The sequence below is a fragment of the Penaeus vannamei genome, chromosome 17 (genome assembly GCF_042767895.1).
Source record: "Penaeus vannamei isolate JL-2024 chromosome 17, ASM4276789v1, whole genome shotgun sequence".
Lineage (NCBI taxonomy): Eukaryota > Metazoa > Arthropoda > Malacostraca > Decapoda > Penaeidae > Penaeus > Penaeus vannamei.
Window position 1 is genome coordinate 28519675 of NC_091565.1, and position 17500 is coordinate 28537174.

A 17500-nucleotide genomic window follows, 5' to 3' on the forward strand; every position below is an offset into this window, starting at 1 on the left:
GTATGTTCACAATCCAAACTGGTTAATACACCTGCTATGTGAATGAAGCAACTCCCACACAAAAACTTACCAAGAGCAACGATCTTCATGGTGTGAGATAACGAGGGATATGTCCTGCCGCCGGTCATTTGGTCCTTTATATATCCTACATCCCGCCCCTGACCCCGCCCCTTACCTCCCAAAACATCTTACCTGGTCGAGGCCGCCATCAGCCTAAGCCTATTCAGTCCTGACGGACTCAGGAGACGGAAAGATTAGAAAATTGAACGGGAAATTAATGACCCCATCACTTGAATAAATTACTCGCACACACTCACATCTGCATGGCAAGTAGTATAAGGTACACCAATAAACTAAAGGTATTTTCTATTAGAATTTTACATATCAATGATTCTTCTGCTTCCTTAATTGTTTACAAGTAATGAATCTCTCCGCCCAATTCCCATCCAAATGTATTTATGTTGGTCTGAAATGTAAATATACCTTCCCCCAGGTAATTAGAACGCGAGAAGACAAAACTAATACTTATGAAAATGTCGATTTTTCATCATTAATCGGTTTCCCAAGTGTATTTAGTACCTTCGAGTTCCTCATGCCCAAGGCAATCGTCTACTTCATATGCATGTCATTTCGAAAGTATCTACAGGCTTCGCAGTGCGATGTGAATGCCTGCTAAGTATTTATGTTAATTGCCAATATGCTTTTCACAAAGTCCATTGGTTTTAGACATCAGTTTTACCAAGGTCCGGTTGCCAGTTGATTGTACTGAAATTTACGTAAGGATCTGTTGGTTACTTATAGTGATTAGAGATAGGATTACAATCAAATGTTTAATTCAACTAAGAAAACGGTTTTCCTGCGGACTTATATAAGTACACTTAAAATTTTTCAAATACTTTGTCATTGAAATAAAGATGGTATTGAGTCCCAGGAATAGAAACAGCCAGGCAGTGAATGAGAGGACCAAAGATCTTGAAGGGTGCAGCTGAATTCTCAAACCTGCGATGCAACGGCTTCACCACCTCGTCACCCCTCGCCCTCGTCACCCCTCGCCCTCGTCACCCCTCGCCCTCTCCTCTCGCCTCCTGCCCCGCCAGAGCATCTTTCCATTCAGCATGCCACAGGCCTTCTCTTGTGACCTTGAGGGGATTTTACGGTTGGTAGTTACGGGCAATTAGGGGGGGGGGGGCAATTCCGTTTTCTATGTAACAAGACTTTCGTTTTTATAGTTATTTACTTTCTACAAATATATGTATAGAATATAATGACACTTTAAAAATCAGCATTTACGAGCGATGAAATTCTGGAGCTACGAACATTAAGGCGCAAGAAATTAAATATCGAAATGAAATGGATCAGCCACAACAAAAGGGGAAACGTCGCACCATGAGGCTTTCGCTCAGATTACAATCCTCATCGGCCGCTAAAACCTTAATGGATTCACCTGATTCGGTTTCGCCCCTTGAAGTTGAGGCAGCGTTTTATTACATTTATTGTACTGCATTCGTACTTATGTATTTTCAAACTAATTTCATTTATCAAAGAGAATTACATACGTTGTTACCAAGGTCTATATTTATGACGAAATGATGTATCCATGATGGTTGTCATTAGTCAGGAATCCCTATTGTTTTGAGTCTTATTTTCTTTTCAATTTCATTTTAGGTATTTCAGATTTTTTTTCTTTTCTTTTTCTTTTATGAATAAAGTAATAGAGTTCAAACTGATAGAGGTCGCGTTCATGAATGAAGTCGTACTCCCCGTTCATTTCAAATGTGGAGTTTGCAATAACTTCTTGCCGTTCTTAGCTAAAGATGTATATAAACCCAAATTGAAAAGTAATATTGTAAGCACCAGATCATCAAGGTCGTCATTCATTCGGTTATAGGTTCCCTCTCCTGGGCCAGACACATAAATGGAGGGGGCGGGGCCAAAGGGAGGAGGGGTATATATTGGAGCACTTACAAGGCGTAAACATTGTCTCTTCGTAGGACTTACTGATAACATGAAGGTTCTTGCTCTCGGTGAGTGTGCCGAATGCGATTTTCCGAACGCTTTTCTAAAATTTTAAATCTCTCACATATTCTTTAGTTGCATCATAATAGTGTATTGCTATATCAGGACCAAACATGAAAGCTTCAAATCGTTTTCCTGTCATTATGTATAATGTTAAGTTATTTTTAGTAGCAGTATTCAATAGTTACAGTACCAAATACAGAAACAAACAAACAAACAAAAAATCGTAGACCGATTAACCAGGATGACTTTTGTCTGTAACATGTGCAGTTACTAAATACAATTATGCTTCATTCCAGTCGCTGTGTTGGTGGGCGTGGCCGCCGCCCTTCCCGGCCTCCGTCTGCGTCGCGACTCGTCTCCTCTGCGCTTCGAGCTGCCCTCCAACGCCTCGCTGGTTCTGGGTAGAATCAACACCGGATTCGACTGCGCCGAGCTCCCCTACGGATACTACGCCGACACCAGCAACGACTGCGCCCTGTTCCACGTGTGTCTGCCCTACATCGACAACGACCTCTACATCACCCGCCACTTCTCCTTCATGTGCGGCGAGGGCACCATGTTCGACCAGGAACGTCTCGTGTGCGCCTTCCCCGAGGAGGCCCTTCCCTGCTCCGAGGCCGCCGCCTTCAGGAGGTCCAACGAATACTTCGGCCGCGCCGACGTCAACTTCCTGGAGAAGTAGAGTCTCGGATGAGGACACAGGGTCGATCCTCGACGTTTCATTTCAAACACCACAAAGCATTATCATCGAACATCTTATCTAATTTTTACAAAATATAAAATCAGAAATGTATTAAATATCACCTACTTATCCAGTAATTTCTTTCCACACCAAAGTATAAACAGCAACACATTATACATAGTATTCTGTATACAGTTTAAATGTATGATGTAGTATTATACTTGTATAATACTACATATGATTTTCATATTTATAATACGAGTTATATTTTACTTTAATTGTAAATTCTATAATTTTTCGATAGAAGGGAATATGAAGATCATAATATATATATAGAATCAATAAATTCTTCAAACTAACACGCTGGCGCAGCGGTAAGGTGCTGGTCTAGCAATTTTGCGGACCTGCGTTCAATCCCACGCCCGGCCTGTGAGTGGTATCCCCGTCCATTCCTTGCATACAGACAGTATGTCACAGCCAAGAATATCCATTGTAACAAATGGAATTAAAACTAAATCTTAAATCTTAAATCACTGACATCAAAATGACAACTAATCCCACCAGATCATACCACAGGCATAAGAATTAGCCGGGAAAGATCTTTGATTTCACTGGTCTGGCATTGCAAGAATGGCCCTAGTTCGCCAATCATTCAAGGCGATAATCCACTGTCATTTTTAAGGTCAATTTGCTGTCCGTACGGTTAAACACCACGCTGCCTATCGTCGGGAAACACAGTGGGTTCTTGTGATTTTGCATTTAAGAAAAGGGATGCCGTCGCTATCATTCCTATATTCGCATTCACTGACCAGCCAAAAGACTTCAAAAAGAAAAAGAAGACAACGTTGAAGAAGAAAGGGGAGAAAGAAAAAATGAAGGAAGCTTTCGTATAAGCCTCCATATTTTAGGATGAAAAGCCTTTCAACATAAAAGGAAATAGTAGGCTAGCACTGGTAAAGTTGAAGTCCCTCTGGTGCCTCGAGTGGTTGGTATCTCTTCTTTTCCTAGCATACGGGGGTAGCTGACGGCCTTCACAACTTGTAGGTTGAGGCTATGCGTCATTCTGCCCACCTTGTTAAATTATACTAATACTCTGTAGTATAGACGCATTCATAATCTTAAACGGGGTATAGATATGCAACTCGGGGGTTGTCAACGCGGAGTACTGGCATTTTCTTTAAGTAAATATATATATATATATATATATATATATATATATATATATATATATATATATATATATATATACATATACATATATATATATATATATATATATATATATATATATATACATATACATATATATATATATATATATATATATATATATATATATACATATATATACGCCCCGTCCATCCCTCAGGAGTCTTTTAGCTGCCCTTTCTCAGCCAGGCTGACCTTGGAATTCATGAGAATTCGAGCGTCACTTTTCTGTATATGTTTACGTCTCTAATCCAGATGGATGACGCCCTGGAATAGCTGTTTCAAAAAAAATAAATCCATAGGAATCTTTTATAACAAAGTGACATACGTAAAATAGATATAGATATAGATATACATACATATATATATATATATATATATATATATATATATATATATATATATATAGATGTTTAAGTATGTATATATATATATATATATATATATATATATATATATATATATTCATAGAGAGAGAGAGAGAGAGAGAGAGAGAGAGAGAGAGAGAGAAAGAGAGAGAGCGAGAGAGACAGACAGACAGACAGACAGACAGACAGACAGACAGACAGACATAAACAGACAGAGACAGAGAAACAGAGAGATAATTCCTCAGTTTCACCTGAATTAAACTAAAGAAAGTAAGTATTTGGATATCCTCAGTCCAACTTTGTGCTTTCAGGCAATGTTACGCGATGAAATGAAATTACGTGATATACCATTAATCCAACGATATTCACACCAAGTATATAATCGAACCTAACATTATATGTAATATTTGTACTACAGTATACACAGGCTTTGAAAAATAGCGTCATTAGAATGTCTGGTAGATGTACAGTGCGAAGTGTATTTACAGTGATATGTTCATAGCGGGTGTGCACATCTTTAGTTTTTGACTGGATAATCACATACCATTAACATTCACGTACAGATATGGATAAAAACATTCACAGACTTCAGTCCATTCAGAAAAAACTCAAAACCCAGCCAAAGTAGAAGCCTAGGAGAAAATGTTATCCCGGGTGATCCCCCCCCCCTCCCCTTCCCTTTCTCCCTCAATCCCATCACCAGAGCAGATTAGTGCCTCTCTTCTTTTAAGGCATTTTATTAAAGTGGACCTAACTGATGCCTCGTAAATCAGCTCATTTAACCTGCCAGTCTTACCTATTGATCGTAAGAAGCACGGGACTGAAAATCATGAAATCGCCGCCGAACAATTCAGATCGATTATAAATATTTCATGATATTCAGCCAAATGCTCCCTTTATGTCCTGACAATGCAATCTTTTATGGATCTTCTCGCAACCGTTGGGTGCTTGTTATGTGGGCGTTTTGCATTTACAGATCTTTCGGAAAACCAGCGATCAAACTCTACAAAAAGGAAACACCTTATTGACTCAGACATGAGAAAAGTGCATGCTCAGACACACAGGTTGTGGTCAGAATTCTTGTCTGATATCATGTAGGCGTATGTTAACATCTGAGAATTATCCTTGAAGCACTTGATGATTATACCTTATAGCATTGTTACATTATTTTCTTACAAGTGAAAATAGTTTTGCTAACATACCTACAACACTTGCCAAACTAGACAGATTCCAACCTAAACGTATTCCACATCATTATCTGATTACGACCCCCTTTTTGCTGAACAAAGATGTGTCCAGACATGAGGATTAAACTATTTCCCCATATTCGTGTCTCTCTCTTCATAATATTTGACGTCTGGAAATAAAATTATATGAACAGAAACTGCTAACAACCTGAGTGATGGTCATTATGTTCGTAACTCCACTTTGCTTACTGACGAATATATGGTTACTGACTCAATAATACCGAACTGATGAAGAAACATAATCTCTAAATTAATTAAATCACTATCTGAAGAAAAATGGTTACTGAAAAATATTTATTTATTTTTTTTTTTTATGCAGGTAAATATCGGATATTTGATTCTGTGATCCTAGGTTTTCTTGTCAAAACTGCAATCCAGTACAGCACAATGCCGTCTACGCGAAAATCCCCGGGTATGAAAGGAAATTGCGGAGTAGGAAAGTGATATTTATTAGAATAGAAAATTCTCTTTTTCATACAAAAAAGATCAAATGCTCATTGATAATGATATGCAGTGTTTGGGATGAAATGTTGAAGGGTGACCCTGTGTCCTCATCCGAGGCTCTACTTCTCCAGGAAGTTGACGTCGGCGCGGCCGAAGTATTCGTTGGACCTCCTGAAGGCGGCGGCCTCGGAGCAGGGAAGGGCCTCCTCGGGGAAGGCGCACACGAGACGTTCCTGGTCGAACATGGTGCCCTCGCCGCACATGAAGGAGAAGTGGCGGGTGATGTAGAGGTCATTGTCGATGTAGGGCAGACACACGTGGAACAGGGCGCAGTCGTTGCTGGTGTCGGCGTAGTATCCGTAGGGGAGCTCGGCGCAGTCGAATCCGGTGTTGATTCTACCCAGAACCAGCGAGGCGTTGGAGGGCAGCTCGAAGCGCAGAGGAGACGAGTCGCGACGCAGACGAAGGCCGGGAAGGGCGGCGGCCACGCCCACCAACACAGCAACTGCTTAAAGGAAATATTATCATTACAAATTGTGTACGATTTGATGGAAAGAATATCATACTAAAGGGATATTATGTACCCTGGTACTGAATCAAAAGCAGTATCAGATATCAATGCAAGCAATTTGTGTGAATTAATTTGAACCAAGTTTGAAGAAAAAGACTACACACTTATACCCACCGAGAGCAAGAACCTTCATGTTTGTGAATCCTACGAAAGATGTGTATCCTGCCTGGAAGAGCCCCAATATATACCCCTGATGCCCTTGGCCACGCCCCCTCCATCCCTCAGGACTCTTTCACACGTCCTTACGCAGGTAGAGTGACCTTGAAACGGTGAAGAAATTCGAGCGTGATATTTCATGCATACTTTTAGAGAACTAGAAGGAAGTCCTTAAAGTAACACTGAAGTCAGTCGGCAGAAGTTGCTAATAAAAGTTTTTAAAGGACATTAGGAAGTACTTTTAAATTCGTTGTTCTTAAAAAATAATAGTAAACCATGAGAATGAAAATAAGCAATCTTTAGGCAGGAATTCAAAGGGATATTTCTCTATTTCTATTTTTGGAACATTAAGAAATACCCCGTGACTTTCCTGTCATCAAAGTAATGGAGTCAGTATTTCATTTGTTAATTCATAAAGGTAAAATGTTGATTTATGCTTATTGTACTATTAACCTATGTGACAGAAATATCATGATTTGATTATTCCGAAATAAAAACCGGGCTTTATATTCCCTAGCCTGTTTGTCACATTATGGCTTATTCTAAGAGATGAGCAAAATCGACCAGTGAGATCCCTGGTATTTGTGAGGATACAACCAACACTAGATAATAATTTAATCACGTCATTTAATTAAAGTCTCCAATCACTGATCATATGTCATAAACGTATACTCAAAAATACACGTACACAGTAGAAGGCTTATAAAAAGTACGTTTATATCTTACGAAGAGAAAAATTACGCCATAACGCCCAGTGATGAAATTGGAAAATATGTGAATTTCAATTGGCTATCATTTTCCCCCAAAGCCACCTGTAGATCGATTTGTTTCTCATTTTGTCGACAAAGTTCCTTTAGTTACCACCGAAGTAAAACATATCCCGTGACAATTATATCTGTATCACTGGTTATCAGTGACAACCATCAAATTCATTAACAGTACCTGTATCTGCAATGTTCATAATATCCTGTATATGCTACTAAAATTTGCTTATCACAATGAGATGTTTCTTTTCGTGTCTGTTTAATTGTTTGATTTACATTATGTGAAGGATTGACATGAAAATATAGCGTGAACCTACAAGCAAAAGTTCAGAGTAATGTAGCATTAAAACTTCCTACGATATTCATTCATTAGTGGTTTTGTTCTTTTGGTCAAAACTTCTGATCTGCTCAGCAATTCAACCGCACTGAATAACATTTTCACATTTTTTGGACAAGTTTTTACGTCTAATGATACTGATAATTTTTTTTCCACTGCATTCGAAACCTGAACCAAAAGTAAAATTTAAAAAATGATTTTCTATTTGTATGGTCTTGTAATAAATGACAATAGATGATAAAGTAAGTTATAACGGTAACACTCACTAGTAGTAATAGAATGGCTGCAGTAATACTGTGAGGGTCATTTTAACCGAAATGCAACATTCATTAGTGTGCTTTTATGCACATTTATAAACTTGTCCTGAACTGTTCTGTATTTTTAAACCTCACTGAATATTATTCTCATGTCATTTTAAGACAAAGTGATTTTTACGTTTAGGAATAAATATGATTTTTTTCATTGCATGAGGTTCAGGCTTAAGTTTCTCGCTTGATATTTACGTCTATATTTCCATGAAAGTATTCATGGCAGAAGGCCTTCAACTTCCATTCACTTCGAAGACTTAATCAGAAGTAAAATTTCAAAATAAAGTTCTAGTTTTATTGTCTTGTAATAATGGAAAGAATTGACGTCTGAAGGAATGTAAGTCGTATATATAAACACCCACCCACTAGTAACATAATGGCAGCAGTTATACTGTGGTCATTTTACCCGAAATGCAACTCTTTCGATAAGATACTGTAATTGAAGGTCTATAGTATAGCTAACTGAGAGAGTGTGAATATTAGGACTCATTAAATAATAATTTTATAAGGGCACTGAAAAAGTTATGGTTATGGAAGAAAAAAGACGAAAGGGTAAGTGGTCTTCAACATTCTTTAAAATTCTCATTTATAGAAAATAGATCCGGGGCTCATTGATGACAGATGTGGCGTTTGGGATGAAATATCAAAGAACGACCGCGTCCTCATCCGAGGATCAACTTGATGATTATTCAATGAAACAAGTTTTCATTCCGATAGAATGAGCTCGAAGGAGCAACATGAAAACGGACTGATTAGTTGTACAATGTGTCGCAACCTCTGGGTATGGAAGGAAAATCACTGAATGGGAAAGAAGTATTTAATGCATTAGAAAATTATCCTTTTCATACAAAAATAGATAAGATGCTCATAGATGATGAAATGTGGTGCTCGGGATGAAACGTCGAGGATCGACCCTGTGTCCTCATCCGAGGCTCTACTTCTCCAGGAAGTTGACGTCGGCGCGGCCGAAGTATTCGTTGGACCTCCTGAAGGCGGCGGCCTCGGAGCAGGGAAGGGCCTCCTCGGGGAAGGCGCACACGAGACGTTCCTGGTCGAACATGGTGCCCTCGCCGCACATGAAGGAGAAGTGGCGGGTGATGTAGAGGTCGTTGTCGATGTAGGGCAGACACACGTGGAACAGGGCGCAGTCGTTGCTGGTGTCGGCGTAGTATCCGTAGGGGAGCTCGGCGCAGTCGAATCCGGTGTTGATTCTACCCAGAACCAGCGAGGCGTTGGAGGGCAGCTCGAAGCGCAGAGGAGACGAGTCGCGACGCAGACGGAGGCCGGGAAGGGCGGCGGCCACGCCCACCAACACAGCGACTGAATTGAGGAGATAATGAATGTAAGCATATATAATATCGATTTGTATTAACATGTCATATAAAATAAATGGATTATTGTTTATATATATATATATATATATATATATATATATATATATATATATATATATATATATATGCAAAAGAAAAAGATATTCTTGCAAAAGTTTACAATGACCTCAACAGAGAAGGGAACAGAAATGCATCAATTGTTACGATATACCCACCCAAAGCAAGAACCTTCATGTCTGTGAATCCTACGAAAGGAGATGGTTGTGCCGCTTAGAGAAGCCCCAATATATACCCCTCCTCTTGGCCACGCCCCGTCCATCCCTCAGGAGACTTTTAGCTGTCCTTTCTCAGCCAGGCTGACCTTGGAATTCATGAGAATTCGAGCGTCACTTTTCTGTATATGTTTACGTCTCTAACCCAGATGGATGACGCCCTGGAATAGCTGTTTCAAAAAAATCATTCCATAGGAATCTCTTATAACAAAGTGACATACGTAAAATGGATATAGATATAGATATACATACATACATATATATATATATATATATATATATATATATATATATATATATGTATATGTATATATAGAAATAGATGTTTATGTATATGTATATATATATATATATATATATATATATATAGAAATAGATGTTTATGTATATGTATATATATGTATATATATATATATATATATATATAGAGAGAGAGAGAGAGAGAGAGAGAGAGAGAGAGAGAGAGAGAGAGAGAGAGAGAGAGAGAGAGAGAGAGACACTGACAGACATAAACAGACTGAGACAGAGAAACAGAGAGATAACTCCTCAGCTTCACCTGAATTAAACTAAAGAAAGTAAGTATTTGGATATCCTCAGTCCAACTTTGTGCTTTCAGGCAATGTTACGCGATGAAATGAAATTACGTGATATACCATTAATCCAACGATATTCACACCAAGTATATAATCGAACCTAACATTATATGTAATATTTGTACTACAGTATACACAGGCTTTGAAAAATAGCGTCATTAGAATGTCTGGTAGATGTACAGTGCGAAGTGTATTTACAGTGATATGTTCATAGCGGGTGTGCACATCTTTAGTTTTTGACTGGATAATCACATACCATTAACATTCACGTACAGATATGGATAAAAACATTCACAGACTTCAGTCCATTCAGAAAAAACTCAAAACCCAGCCAAAGTAGAAGCCTAGGAGAAAATGTTATCCCGGGTGATCCCCCCCCCCCCTCCCCTTCCCTTTCTCCCTCAATCCCATCACCTGAGCAGATTAGTGCCTCTCTTCTTTTAAGGAATTTTATTAAAGTGGACCTAACTGATGCCTCGTAAATCAGCTCATTTAACCTGCCAGTCTTACCTATTGATCGTAAGAAGCACGGGACTGAAAATCATGAAACCGCCGCCGAACAATTCAGATCGATTATAAATATTTCATGATATTCAGCCAAATGCTCCCTTTATGTCCTGACAATGCAATCTTTTATGAAGCTTCTCGCAACCGTTGGGTGCTTGTTATGTGGGCGTTTTGCATTTACAGATCTTTCGGAAAACCAGCGATCAAACTCTACAAAAAGGAAACACCTTATTGACTCAGACATGAGAAAAGTGCTTGCTCAGACACACAGGTTGTGGTCAGAATTCTTGTCTGATATCATGTAGGCGTATGTTAACATCTGAGAATTATCCTTGAAGCACTTGATGATTATACCTTATAGCATTGTTACATTATTTTCTTACAAGTGAAAATAGTTTTGCTAACATACCTACAACACTTGCCAAACTAGACAGATTCCAACCTAAACGTATTCCACATCATTATCTGATTACGACCCCCTTTTTGCTGAACAAAGATGTGTCCAGACATGAGGATTAAACTATTTCCCCATATTCGTGTCTCTCTCTTCATAATATTTGACGTCTGGAAATAAAATTATATGAACAGAAACTGCTAACAACCTGAGTGATGGTCATTATGTTCGTAACTCCACTTTGCTTACTGACGAATATATGGTTACTGATTCAATAATACCGAACTGATGAAGAAACATAATCTCTAAATTAATTAAATCACTATCTGAAGAAAAATGGTTACTGAAAAATATTTATTTATTTTTTTTTTTTTTATGCAGGTAAATATCGGATATTTGATTCTGTGATCCTAGGTTTTCTTGTCAAAACTGCAATCCAGTACAGCACAATGCCGTCTACGCGAAAATCCCCGGGTATGAAAGGAAATTGCGGAGTAGGAAAGTGATATTTATTAGAATAGAAAATTCTCTTTTTCATACAAAAAAGATCAAATGTTCATTGATAATGATATGCAGTGTTTGGGATGAAATGTTGAAGGGTGACCCTGTGTCCTCATCCGAGGCTCTACTTCTCCAGGAAGTTGACGTCGGCGCGGCCGAAGTATTCGTTGGACCTCCTGAAGGCGGCGGCCTCGGAGCAGGGAAGGGCCTCCTCGGGGAAGGCGCACACGAGACGTTCCTGGTCGAACATGGTGCCCTCGCCGCACATGAAGGAGAAGTGGCGGGTGATGTAGAGGTCGTTGTCGATGTAGGGCAGACACACGTGGAACAGGGCGCAGTCGTTGCTGGTGTCGGCGTAGTATCCGTAGGGGAGCTCGGCGCAGTCGAATCCGGTGTTGATTCTACCCAGAACCAGCGAGGCGTTGGAGGGCAGCTCGAAGCGCAGAGGAGACGAGTCGCGACGCAGACGGAGGCCGGGAAGGGCGGCGGCCACGCCCACCAACACAGCAACTGCTTGAAGGAAATATTATCATTACAAATTGTGTACGATTTGATGGAAAGAATATCATACTAAAGGGATATTATGTACCCTGGTACTGAATCAAAAGCAGTATCAGATATCAATGCAAGCAATTTGTGTGAATTAATTTGAACCAAGTTTGAAGAAAAAGACTACACACTTATACCCACCGAGAGCAAGAACCTTCATGTTTGTGAATCCTACGAAAGATGTGTATCCTGCCTGGAAGAGCCCCAATATATACCCCTGATGCCCTTGGCCACGCCCCCTCCATCCCTCAGGATTCTTTCACACGTCCTTACGCAGGTAGAGTGACCTTGAAACGGTGAAGAAATTCGAGCGTGATATTTCACGCTTACTTTTAGAGAACTAGAAGGAAGTCCTTAAAGTAACAGTGAAGTCAGTCGGCAGAAGTTGCTAATAAAACAGCAAGTTTTTAAAATGTATTAGGAAGTACTTTTGTTCTTAAAAAAATAATAATAATTAACAATAAGAATGAAAATAAGCAATCTTTCGGAAAGAATTCAAAGGGATATTTCTCTATTTCTATTTTTGGAACATTAAGAAATACCCCGTGACTTTCCTGTCATCAAAGTAATGGAGTCAGTATTTCATTTGTTAATTCATAAAGGTAAAATGTTGATTTATGCTTATTGTACTATTAACCTATGTGACAGAAATATCATGATTTGATTATTCCGAAATAAAAACCGGGCTTTATATTCCCTAGCCTGTTTGTCACATTATGGCTTATTCTAAAAGATGAGCAAAATCGACCAGTGAGATCCCTGGTATTTGTGAGGATACAACCAACACTAGATAATGATTTAATCACGTCATTTAATGAATGTCTCCAGTCACTAATCATATGCCATAAACTTGTACTCAAATATACACGTACACAGTAGAAGGCTTATAAAAAAAAAAAGTACGTTACTATTTTACGAAGAGAAAAATTACGCCATAACATCCGGTGATGAAATTGCAATATATGTAAATTTCAATTGGCTATCATTTTTCCCAAAAGCCACCTGTAAATCGATTTGTTTCTCTTTTCTTCGATAGTATGTAGGGACAAAGTTTGTTTAGTTACCACCGAAGTAAAACATATCCCGTGACAATTATATCTGTATCACTGGTTATCAGGGACAACCATAAAATTCATTAACAGTACCTGTATCTGCAATGTTCATAATACACTCTATGAGCTACTAAACTTTGCTTATCACGATAAGATGATGAGGGGTAAAGATTGACATGAAAATACAGTGTGAACTTACAAGCAACGTTCAGAGTAATGTAACATTAAAACGTTCAACGATATTCATGCATTAGTGTTATTTGTTCTTTTGGTCAAAACTTCTGATCTGTTCAGCAATTAAACCGCAATAATATTTTCATATTATTTTCTCAAAGAATTATATTTGTATGATCTTGTAATAATAAATGGTAATAGATGATCAGAACTTGTTCTGAACTGTTCTGTACTTATTCAACTTTACTGAATAATATTCTCATATTATTTTGAAAGACTATGTGATTTTTCCATTTAAGAATAAATATGATTTTTTTTTTTCACTGCATGAGGGTCGCAACCATAATGGCGACTCATAGTATGTTTTCAGGCTTAATTTTCCGGGTTGATATATACAGGCCTATATATCCAGGAAATTAATCATGGCAGAAGGCTTTCAACTTGGATTCATTTCGAAGACTTAATCAAATAAAAAAAAAAACATTATGGTATTGTAATAATGGAAATAAATGACGTCTAAAGGAATGTACGTCATATATGTAACCACCCATCCACTAGTAGTAACATAGTGCCAGCAGTTATAATGTGGTCTTCTTTCCCGAATGCAACTTTTCTTTCGATAAGAACCTGTAATTGAAGGTCTATAGCAGGGGTCGACAACCTTTTGAACATAGTGTGCCAGTTTATAATTAATACCTTCTTATTTATAACCTTATTAATAGTATAGCTAACTGACAGAGTGTCAATATTAGGACTCTTTATATGATCATTTTACAAGAGCACTGAGAAAGTTATGGTTATGGAAGAAAAAAGATGAAAGGGAAAATGGTCTTCAACATTCTTTAAAATTCTCATAGAAAATAGATCCGGGGCTCATTGATGACAGATGTGGCGTTTGGGATGAAATATCAAAGAACGACCGCGTCCTCATCCGAGGATCAACTTGATGATTATTCAATGAAACAAGTTTTCATTCCGATAGAATGAGCTCGAAGGAGCAACATGAAAACGGACTGATTAGTTGTACAATGTGTCGCAACCTTTGGGTATGGAAGGAAAATCACTGAATGGGAAAGAGAAGTTTAATGTATTAGAAAATTATCCTTTTCATACAAAAATAGAGAAGATGCTCATAGATGATGAAATGAGGTGCTCGGGATGAAACGTCGAGGATCGACCCTGTGTCCTCATCCGAGGCTCTACTTCTCCAGGAAGTTGACGTCGGCGCGGCCGAAGTATTCGTTGGACCTCCTGAAGGCGGCGGCCTCGGAGCAGGGAAGGGCCTCCTCGGGGAAGGCGCACACGAGACGTTCCTGGTCGAACATGGTGCCCTCGCCGCACATGAAGGAGAAGTGGCGGGTGATGTACACGTTGTTGTCGATGTAGGGCAGACACACGTGGAACAGAGCGCAGTCGTTGCTGGTGTCGGCGTAGTATCCGTAGGGAAGTTCGGCGCAGTCGAATCCGGTGTTGATTCTACCCAGAACCAGCGAGGCGTTGGAGGGCAGCTCGAAGCGCAGAGGAGACGAGTCGCGACGCAGACGGAGGCCGGGAAGGGCGGCGGCCACGCCCACCAACACAGCAACTGGTGTAAAGAAATGTTTACCATTAGTGAAATGTGTTCTAAATATATCCTGTACACAGAAATGACAAGCAAAATGTTGGCTTAAAATATGTGACTATAGCTGCTTGTGTAATCATACAATTTATGCAAAAAAAAAATATATATCTGAACAGCTATAAATTGTCTTTTTTAAACCTCGTATACTCACCGAGAGCAAGAACCTTCATGTTGTCAGCAAGTCTCTAGAGGAGGAATTGTGTAGCTGCTTGAGGTCGCCCCAATATATATCCCTCTTGCCCTTGGCCACGCCTCCTCCTCCCCGCGTACAATAAATCAGAGAGTGACGACCCGAAAGCTTTTAAGTTTCCTTTACAATGACCTTGAAATTCGGAGAGTTGCCAGCGTGTCAACTCCAAGCTCTGTGCTTATGTGTCCGAGTAACTATTAGGTTGTCAGTGATTAGCCTTTGTTGTTGTTTTAGTTTCTTTATTTCTTTTCGTTTTACAATGTCTTATTAAGTACATATTTGCATCCAGACATAGATATACACAGATTGTATGAAATGTTCTGATATATTTTCTCAGGTCAAAATATATACTTTGAATGCACTTATTTGATGGAGAGCAAGAGCGATTTTTTTTTATGACGTCATGAAGGCTAAAAAGTTTTGAATAGGTTGAAAGGGATCATTATTTTCTTATGATTTATTGAGATGTCAACTTCTTAGAACATGCTATTATCATTTCGATGCATATTTGATATATCGTCAAAATTGTAAACGCATGTTCTTATCATTATCAAATGGCGGCTTATTTGCACCTCGTTGGTTGATGTCAGTATGATAAAATCAGGGCAAGGCGTACAACATTGGAAAATGGATTTCATCTCGTATGAACGATACATCATAGATGATTAGAATGAGAAACATAGTACTTCGCACAGGTTATATCTCTCAATGCATTATAGATATACCTTTAAAAATGTATAGCTATTGGCGAGGTTCCAGAGAATAATGACACCAAGTCAAGACACTAAGCCCATACATGGTTGAAAAACGACGAACAGACGTGCAGAAATCATTTAAACTAGAAAAGCAGATATAGATGGCATCGAAAAAATAAAGATCTGCTGTAGATAATGTGTTTAAATTGAATCTGCGATACAGTAGACCATATAGGAATCATTGTCCTTACACAATTCATGAATGTTGGAAGGTACGCATGTAGCCTGCTCTGTCCAGGCATTAGTTGTGTTTATAAATAAATATACTTTCATTTATACTTCACTGTGGTATCCACTGGCAAAGGACACGCCATAGTCATAAACGTAATCTTAAATATACTGTACACACTCACTGACAACTGATCGATGATTGACTTCGGAAGTGGTCTTACTGTATGCATTGCCCAAAAAGATTCGTAAATGAATATCAATTCGAATTTTAATTATACAGTAGCACAGTTGGATATCACTGTACACTCCGGCAGTAAGTGCGAGTGTCATTCCTGGACATGTGATTGGTTAATGGGACAGGGCGCTACAGATGTTCTCGATCAGGAAAACTTAGTATGACACTCTTGATGTGTGTACTGAAAAGTGCGTTCGTGGCAGACCTTCTCCCGGATATATGCATAGCTTCGTAATATGCATATAGGATGTATGCTAGTAAGGCAAAATAGTATAAGATGCATATAGAATACAACGATAATATTTATTTTATCTTATTCAATATATATGCTCCAATTTACTTCATTGTATGATTGTACACTCAGAAACTGCATTACTAGAATATACTTGGTTCTTAAACTTGGTTCAGACCATGGACCACCAGCGCAGTAGCAAAAAAAAAAAAAAAAAATCGTGAACAGAATATATTTTGTTGGTTGAAGTTGCATATTAATCATGCTGATGATAAAAGTTGTTTTTACCAGTAACATAAGAAAATGTTGGTTACGTTACACTGGAGTAATATTTTCTGAAATAGATCACTATCATAATGGGTAGAAGTAAAATACAAGTTGAAAGAGTGATTTTTCATTATATTTGAAAGTGTTTTTCATAGAAATGGCGTTGATGAATTCATTGGACATATTTGATGTCTTGCAGGAAAACTCGAAGAGCGACTGTTGCGTCCTCATCCCAGGCTTTACTTCTCCAGGAAGTTGACGTCGGCGCGGCCGAAGTACTCGTTGGACCTCCTGAAGGCGGCGGCCTCGGAGCAGGGAAGAGCAAACTCGGGGTAGTCGCACACGAGACGTTCCTGGTCGAACATGGTGCCCTCGCCGCACATGAAGGAGAAGTGGCGGGTGATGTAGAGGTCGTTGTCGATGTAGGGCAGACACACGTGGAACAGAGCGCAGTCGTTGCTGGTGTCGGCGTAGTATCCGTAGGGAAGTTCGGCGCAGTCGAATCCGGTGGTGATTCCACCCAGAACCAGCGAGGCGTTGGAGGGCAG

General features: G+C 39.1%; 7 protein-coding genes across 9 annotated transcripts in view; 1 reads left to right on the forward strand and 6 right to left on the reverse strand.

The window, feature by feature from the left end:
• Positions 1-114, reverse strand: part of LOC113821626 (U-scoloptoxin(01)-Cw1a-like) — an 854-nt gene extending 740 nt beyond the window's left edge. Inside the window, exon 1 of the mRNA XM_027374138.1 lies at positions 71-114. Coding sequence (XP_027229939.1) covers positions 71-89 — 19 coding nt within the window. The 5' untranslated portion in view covers positions 90-114. The remainder of the gene's footprint in view (positions 1-70) is intronic.
• A 1868-nt stretch (positions 115-1982) lies between these two features.
• On the forward strand, positions 1983-2830 carry LOC113821624 (U-scoloptoxin(01)-Cw1a-like). The gene is made up of 2 exons (XM_027374135.2): positions 1983-2024; positions 2316-2830. The coding sequence occupies exons 1-2, from the start codon at positions 2006-2008 to the stop codon at positions 2699-2701; spliced, it is 405 nt and encodes a 134-aa protein (XP_027229936.1). The 5' UTR covers positions 1983-2005; the 3' UTR covers positions 2702-2830.
• A 3128-nt stretch (positions 2831-5958) lies between these two features.
• On the reverse strand, positions 5959-6700 carry LOC113821623 (U-scoloptoxin(01)-Cw1a). Of its 2 annotated transcripts, none has more exons than XM_070132156.1 (2): positions 6655-6700; positions 5959-6474 (listed from the first exon to the last, which is right to left on the reverse strand). In XM_070132156.1, exons 1-2 carry the CDS (start codon positions 6671-6673, stop codon positions 6089-6091), a joined length of 405 nt encoding a protein of 134 aa, XP_069988257.1. In that variant the 5' UTR covers positions 6674-6700; the 3' UTR covers positions 5959-6088. The 2 variants fall into 2 exon arrangements, with proteins under 2 accessions (XP_069988257.1, XP_069988256.1); XM_070132155.1 differs by having other exon boundaries at positions 5959-6477; positions 6655-6682.
• A 2208-nt stretch (positions 6701-8908) lies between these two features.
• On the reverse strand, positions 8909-9732 carry LOC113821618 (U-scoloptoxin(01)-Cw1a-like). The gene is made up of 2 exons (XM_027374128.2): positions 9655-9732; positions 8909-9425 (listed from the first exon to the last, which is right to left on the reverse strand). Exons 1-2 carry the CDS (start codon positions 9671-9673, stop codon positions 9040-9042), a joined length of 405 nt encoding a protein of 134 aa, XP_027229929.1. The 5' UTR covers positions 9674-9732; the 3' UTR covers positions 8909-9039.
• Positions 9733-11700: 1968 nt separating this feature from the next.
• On the reverse strand, positions 11701-12440 carry LOC113821620 (U-scoloptoxin(01)-Cw1a-like). Of its 2 annotated transcripts, none has more exons than XM_070132159.1 (2): positions 12397-12440; positions 11701-12216 (listed from the first exon to the last, which is right to left on the reverse strand). In XM_070132159.1, exons 1-2 carry the CDS (start codon positions 12413-12415, stop codon positions 11831-11833), a joined length of 405 nt encoding a protein of 134 aa, XP_069988260.1. In that variant the 5' UTR covers positions 12416-12440; the 3' UTR covers positions 11701-11830. The 2 variants fall into 2 exon arrangements, with proteins under 2 accessions (XP_069988260.1, XP_069988259.1); XM_070132158.1 differs by having other exon boundaries at positions 11701-12219; positions 12397-12429.
• A 2109-nt stretch (positions 12441-14549) lies between these two features.
• LOC113821619 (U-scoloptoxin(01)-Cw1a-like) lies at positions 14550-15360 on the reverse strand. The gene is made up of 2 exons (XM_027374129.2): positions 15254-15360; positions 14550-15066 (listed from the first exon to the last, which is right to left on the reverse strand). Exons 1-2 carry the CDS (start codon positions 15270-15272, stop codon positions 14681-14683), a joined length of 405 nt encoding a protein of 134 aa, XP_027229930.1. The 5' UTR covers positions 15273-15360; the 3' UTR covers positions 14550-14680.
• A 1703-nt stretch (positions 15361-17063) lies between these two features.
• The window catches only part of LOC113821617 (U-scoloptoxin(01)-Cw1a), an 869-nt gene continuing 432 nt past the window's right edge, over positions 17064-17500 (reverse strand). The window contains exon 2 of the mRNA XM_027374127.2: positions 17064-17500. This exon is cut by the window's right edge and continues 77 nt beyond it. Within this exon, the coding sequence (XP_027229928.2) occupies positions 17192-17500 (309 nt within the window). The 3' untranslated portion in view covers positions 17064-17191.